The following is a 6739-nucleotide window of genomic DNA, read 5'->3' as shown; positions in this document are numbered from 1 at the left end:
GTCTGAAACTGGAAATACTACTCAATTATGGAAAATCATTACAAATGGATCATATCATTTAGCTATTGAATAGTGTTATGAAGTAAATTGTCTATCAGAGGACATGGATGGGTATTTGGCAAATTACGTGGGACCCTGCTTAGAACGAGAGTGTGCATTGTGTGAAGATGTCTATATATACAAGAGAAAATATTCATTACGGCTATGCGATGAACTTGTCTTATTTTCTTTGTCTAGTACATAAAAATTTTCTGGAACCTCCTTTTTCTATATGTAATTATGAAAGAACTAGACTCAACTGGTCTGAAATTCCATTTCTCTGAAATATAAGCTTGTTTCTTACTCTGTTCATTACAAATTATCTGTATATACTCTGCTCAATATTTTGATTATTTATAGTAATTAATAGAATATCAACCTACTGCAAGTATTTTCCTTTATCAATAGGTGTAACTGGCTATCCTGTGAGAAACTTAAATGCACGGAAAATTTTGCTGGTTTTATAAAATTTACAATCCTCTTTCTTCCCCCTTATAGACTAATCTCACGAGCTTGATTCTAAAATTTGAACAGAAAAAAATTATCTTTTGGTAACTTCTATTTCTGTTCTAAAATCAGAACTTTCTGCTTGAAGGTTACTTCTAATTTGATGATATCGTGCAGATTATCACAGACTCTTGTCCATTCTTCAAGCGTGTAAGATGTCACCAAATTTGAGAACTGCAGCTAGCACACATGCTAATATTATTAAACTTGGTTATGGAATGTATCCTTCTCTTGTTTCTTTGATGGTAGTGACATATGTGTCTTGTGATGGACTCAATCTTGCGCGTCAACTGCTTCTTGAAATTCCTACGGGATATTTTGATGCTGTCTCTGCTAATTTAATGATGGCTAGTTTTATGAAGATGGGGGCAGTTGATGTTGCGAAGAAGATATTTAATGATGTTCCTCTCCGGGATTTGGTTACTTGGAACTCACTGATTGGAGGTTATGTGAAAAACGACATGTTTAAGGAGGCACTCAGTGTCTTCAGAAAGATGCTGAGGTCTAATGTTGAACCAGATGGATATACTTTTGCATCTATCATTACCACATGTGCTAGACTGGGAGCCATCGATCACGCTAAGTGGGTGCATCACTTAATGACAGAGAGAAGGATTGAGCTAAATTACATTCTTTCTGCTGCTTTGATTGATATGTACTCGAAATGTGGAACAATTGAGATAGCTAGAGGAATATTTGACAGTGTTGAGCGTACAGATGTCTCTGTCTGGAATGCGATGATTAATGGATTAGCTATCCATGGTCTTGCTTTAGATGCAATTGAGATTTTCTCACTGATGGGGTCAGAAAATGTTTCACCTGATGGTATTACTTTCATTGGACTTCTAACAGCATGTAGTCATTGTGGCTTGGTTGAAGAGGGTCGAAGGTATTTTCAACTAATGAAAAGTCCGTATTTGATTCAACCACAACTTGAGCATTATGGAACCATGGTTGATTTACTAGGCAGAGCTGGAGTGCTTGATGAAGCTTATACAGTGATCAAGGAAATGCCAATAGAGCCTGATGCAGTCATATGGAGGACATTTCTCAGTGCTTGTAGAATTCACAAAAATTATGAGATGGGTGAAGTTGCTAGCACAAAAATATCTCATCTTGGTAGCGGAGATTATGTCTTGCTGTCGAACATTTATTGTTCAACTAAGAAATGGGATAATGCCGAGAGAGTTAGATGTGTGATGAAATGGAAAGGAGTTCGTAAAAATAGTGGGAAAAGTTGGGTTGAAGTGGGTAATGTTGTTCACCAGTTCAAGGCAGGTGACAGATCACACCCTGAAGCTGAACTAATATATAGAGCTTTGAATGAATTGTTCCATCGAACCAAATTGGAAGGATTTAGTTCCACAACTGAGTTGGTTTTGATGGATATTTCTGATGAGGAAAAGGAGGAAAATTTGAGTTACCACAGTGAAAAATTGGCATTAGCCTATGGGATCTTAAAATCTAGTCCTGGAACTCGTATTCAAGTATCGAAAAATATTCGTACTTGTCCAGATTGCCATTCTTGGATGAAAATGGTAGCAAAGGTGTTGAATAGGGAGATCATTGTGAGGGACAGAATCCGCTTTCATCACTTTGCAGGTGGTTATTGTAGTTGTGGGGATTACTGGTAGCAATTCTTTGAAGTTCCAATTGAGTTTGGTAGTTGATGCTTAAGTAGACATCTTATAGTGGATGTCTCAAAGCTTCTTGTGGCTCTTATCTTGCCCGTTAATAGCATCGTATCTGCTGTCTGCACTCTTCATTCAAGCACACCACTTCGATGATGACCTCCTCGAGTAGCAGTTGAGTAAAGTGCATCTGGTTAGAATCAGTGCCCAATGGTTTATTTCCATATGCTGCAGCACCACGCTTTGCCATATGATATGCCCATCTATGGAAGAACTTGCGGAATATTACATCCGGGCCAGTTCTTAAATTATTTTTTGGTCTTTGAGGTATGAAACTCTCTCTTTCATGAATATCCTGTTGTTGTATAATTGTTTGAATCTTTTATGACTATTTTTCTTAACTGTTTTAATCTTTCTCCTTGTATGGAAACTTGATTAGATTGGCTACTTGGCCAAAACTAATGTGAAAGAAAAGTTAAACTTGAGAAAACAGCAGACTTGAGTTGGTCACTCAAAAAAAAAAAAAAAGCAATAGCCTCAAGTGACCAGTTCATATAATTTACATAGTAGACGAAGCTTCATTTCAGGCAGTGCAGTAGTTTTGACAGTATGAGTTGCTTGGACAAGGTAGGATAGTGGCTTTTGTTGCTCCAGAGAAAACATTCAGTAAATATATTGAAAAGATTACTTCTTAGAGAAAGGACTCATTCTAGTGGCTGTTGAATCGAATTTTGCCTAGTTTTTGACGTGTCAAGGGTAGTTACAACATTTTGGATTGTGAAGTGAACTTCAGCAGTGGCCTCTCAATCTTCTTAAGCTTCACTTTAGATGGAATTTTAACCACATATTCATACAGACTCACACATCTCAGTTATGACTTAATTCATGCTTATTGTATGTGAGAAGTAGAAATTTATTGATCTTTTGTTAGAGATATTGTTTGAATCCCATTAAAAAGTGAAAAAAAAAGAGAGAAAAGCATAAACATTATTTCCCATTATTTTAAAATTGATCATCTGAGAATTCATTGCATTTGTTTCCAGAATGAAAGTTGACATTCAAGTGATGCATTGATTTCATTGTGGACTTCTCCGATAAAAGGTGATTCTGCATTGCTGGACTTGGACATGTTAAAAGCAACTCATCTATGCAAATTTCATTATACGCATATAGATGTATATTTTCAATGTATTAGTTTTCCTCAATGCTATTAAAAAGAGAGCTACATCAACTCGATCAGGTTGAAGATTTCAGTACAATTACTTGCCTAGGCGTCCTGTATAGGAACTAATTGCATTTTGCCTCCGTAAGTCTCGGGAAGCTGGCTTTCATCAATATCTTGAAGTAAGGTTGCTGTCAGTCGTTTGTTGTCCACAAATATGATCTGTGAAGATGAAAAATAGTTTGGTGAAGATGATGTGATACAAGTAGTAATCAACAGTCTCACCAAGTTGTCCGTGACATCAACCGTAAGTGTGACCCACTCTAGAACTCATACATCCAGATTTATGTGAAACACAAATATTTTAGAACCTCACCTTTTTCTTGGTGTTGTTGTCTATGAAAGGACATATTATCTTCCATAATGTGCAAAATAAGGAAGGAACATTGACAAGAAGTACTTTGCCAAGTCTTTCTGGATAGCAATCCTGCAAAATAGATATCTTTAAGATTATGGACTAAAATAAGGTGAGCCTCGGAAGAATGAAGTAGATAACTAGACACTATTGGTTACTAAACCTGTACGATGGATAAGGACGCAAGATAAGCACGGACATCACTGTTTGAGTAGCCAAAACTTTGGAGATCTCCGATTACGGTGAACTTCTCTCTTCCTGGCGATGTCCTGATTCATCAAATAAAACCCCATAATTTGTCATCCATATGATGAATAGTATTTATCTTCTATGTTTATTCTTCCCTTTTTGGGCAGTTACATTTCAATACTCAATAATTTGTTGTCTTTTTAAAAAATTACATACAGGTATTTCGTCCATGGTGGAGTTTGTTACTGATGTTTTCCTCTGATTTTGGAAAGAAAAAAAAAGGAGGGTAATAAAGCTGCTACTATTATTTCAAATGCTGTACCTTGCACACAGTTTGTCCAGACCGAAGACTACAAAACCTGAGGCAATCAAAGAAAGACTTGGATGTGAGAAATTGACTGGTTCAAAGCCCATTTTCACTGACCATGAAGCAGTAGGCCATGTGGAATTAGAGATAAAGGTAGAAAGGTAGTCATACGTTTGAACTCTTCAAGACCTCCTATTTTGTTTTGAATATGCCTGCCACCAAAAACGACAGCAATAGGACATCCCTTTTTGTCTACACCTTGCATGAACATCTTGTTCTGCGCTATCTCGTTTGGTACCTCACACACTGAAATGGATCCTTTTGGTACAAAGCTTTGCCTCCATTTAAGGTATTTCAAGAACATTGCTGCAGATTTCTGTATGTCCAGATCGCGAGCTCGAAGAAACCTTCTCAAGGCATAATCATCTACTTCCTGCAAACAAAGGTACATGGAAATCATTTCACTTTCGATTAAGAAGTATCAATTTTTATAGTTAAAAAGGTGAGAGAGATGCTGCAATGCTGCAACCAATTGTATAATACCTTGATAGAAGGATCTTGCTTTTCAACAAGAGCTCTCATTAGTTCAATTTTGTTCATCTCTTGTTCTGTAATTGTGTCGTCGCATCGCATTTGAATTTCTTCTTTTTCTGTTGCTGCTGCTGCTTCCTGCTTCATTCTTTTTTTGCAAAGAAGTTCATCACCATTTGGCTTCATTGTTACTACCTCTGCTTTCCCCTCCATCAGTTCTCTTTCTTGCACCTATAACTAGTGCCTAGTGAGAGAAATAGCAACAGAAAGAAGAAGCTTCTACCCCACTTTCTAGGTAACTAATTTCCCTCTTGTTTGTAGAATTTTTAGCCAAGTTCAAGAAGGAAATATATAAGAGGAAGATGGGGAAAGAAAAATCAAATCTTTGAAAGAAATGAATAAAGCCAATGGACAAATGGTAGGTATATTTGACTGACTGATGCGTTGAAATTGATAAGGAAGATTAAATATGAATTTACTTAAGATGAGTAGTTAAAAAAGACGACTTAAGTTATAGCTTAATAGTCAAATTAAGTGAACGAAAACCATAGAAGATCAAGAACATGAGCAAAAAGAAAAAAAAATGTCATGTCGTTTAGTTATCAGGATTGGGACAGTATAAAGTTTGGGATTACATTTATCACATGTTTGATTATTAGTATTAACAGATCTGGTTTAATTTTACTAGCAAAATCTTGGTATAATCTAATCCCATATAGGATATGGGAATCACGGAACTATAATCTCAAGTTTTTAATCGGCATGAAAAAATATTCGAGATGTGTGCAAATTGGATCAAACAATTTATAAAGACAACAAAACACAGGTCACTTTGAACAAAAAATAAATAGAGGTATATAGTAGTCTAGGTACATTAAACATGATCCCACCGTATAACATCACAAGTGCAATGTTCATTGCTTCTTAGGTGTTACGTAGGGGGGACTTTGAATATTTTTTGCTCATTTTGGTTATAGATTTGGGGGTTCACCTACTTGTCTCCCACATTAATTTGAAAGATGTCTAACAGCTACTTCATGACCCCCCTAATCATCTATTGGTTATAGATTCAGCATCATTTATTGTAGTAGTTCCTTCTAGTAAAGGCTAACTTTTACTATGAGTAATAATAATATAACTTTTTTTTAAAGTCTATTTAAACAAGGTTACGTCGAACGGTTGCAGGATAGGTGTATCACTCGATTGACAGCTATTTTCTTATTGTTTCAAATAGTGGTATGCTCTCTTTTATTTTCTTTTATCAAACTGTTTATAGACAATTATGAGAAAATGTAAATACATTTATAACATAAAACCTTATTAGAAAAAATCCAGTAGAAAAAAAAATCTAGATAAGAAAAAAGAGTACACATCTCTAATAATACGCATTTCGGATGCCTCATTAAAAACCTTACAAGGAAAACCCAGTGGGATAAAACCTCGTAAGGGAAAAAGAGTACAACGCGTATTAACTCCCCCTAATGAGAACATCCTTGAATCTTTGCATCCCGATCTTGTGCACCATCTTCTTAAAAGTTGTAATTGGAGAAGACTTGGTGAATAAATCAGTCACATTGTCAGTTGAACGAATCTGTTGTACGTTAATATCATCATTCTTTTGTAGCTCACGTATGTAGAAAAACTTTGGCAAAATGTGGTTCATTCTATCTCCATTTATGAATTCTCCCTTAAGATGTGCTATGTATGCTGAATTATCTCTGTATAAAATTGTGGGTAGATTGTCATATTTCATACCACATTTTTCTCGAATGAGATGTATCATGGACCTCAACCATACACATTCTCGGCTTGCTTCATGAATAGCTATTATCTCAGCATGATTCAATGAAGTGGCTACGATAGACTGCTTTGTATATCTCCAAGATATGACAGTATCCCACATGTGAACACATTGTATGTTTGAGACCGAGATTTATGCGGATTAGATGCGTACCCAA

General features: G+C 35.9%; 2 protein-coding genes across 7 annotated transcripts in view; one reads left to right on the top strand and one right to left on the bottom strand.

Annotated features, from left to right (window-relative positions):
* The window catches only part of LOC107875983 (pentatricopeptide repeat-containing protein At5g50990), a 15903-nt gene extending 11063 nt beyond the window's left edge, over window positions 1-4840 (top strand). Inside the window, exons 2-4 of one of the 6 annotated variants that reach the window (XM_016722913.2) lie at window positions 664-2504; window positions 3221-3278; window positions 4162-4840. In XM_016722913.2, coding sequence (XP_016578399.2) covers window positions 664-2180 — 1517 coding nt within the window. In that variant the 3' untranslated portion in view covers window positions 2181-2504; window positions 3221-3278; window positions 4162-4840. Of the gene's footprint in view, window positions 1-663; window positions 2505-3220 lie in introns of all 6 variants that reach the window. The other 5 variants (XM_047413838.1, XM_047413837.1, XM_047413836.1 and 2 more) reach the window with 5 other exon arrangements.
* On the bottom strand, window positions 3306-5828 carry LOC107875984 (phosphatidylinositol transfer protein 3). Its single transcript, XM_016722916.2, has 6 exons — window positions 4794-5828; window positions 4422-4683; window positions 4266-4302; window positions 3918-4023; window positions 3716-3826; window positions 3306-3561 (listed from the first exon to the last, which is right to left on the bottom strand). The coding sequence occupies exons 1-6, from the start codon at window positions 4992-4994 to the stop codon at window positions 3445-3447; spliced, it is 834 nt and encodes a 277-aa protein (XP_016578402.2). The 5' UTR covers window positions 4995-5828; the 3' UTR covers window positions 3306-3444.
* Between the last annotated feature and the right edge of the window lie 911 nt (window positions 5829-6739).

Source organism: Capsicum annuum, chromosome 6, assembly GCF_002878395.1.
Source record: "Capsicum annuum cultivar UCD-10X-F1 chromosome 6, UCD10Xv1.1, whole genome shotgun sequence".
In the NCBI taxonomy this organism is placed as follows: Eukaryota; Viridiplantae; Streptophyta; class Magnoliopsida; order Solanales; family Solanaceae; genus Capsicum; species Capsicum annuum.
Note: the sequence above shows the minus strand (reverse complement) of the source record. Positions and strands in the feature narration are given on the sequence as shown.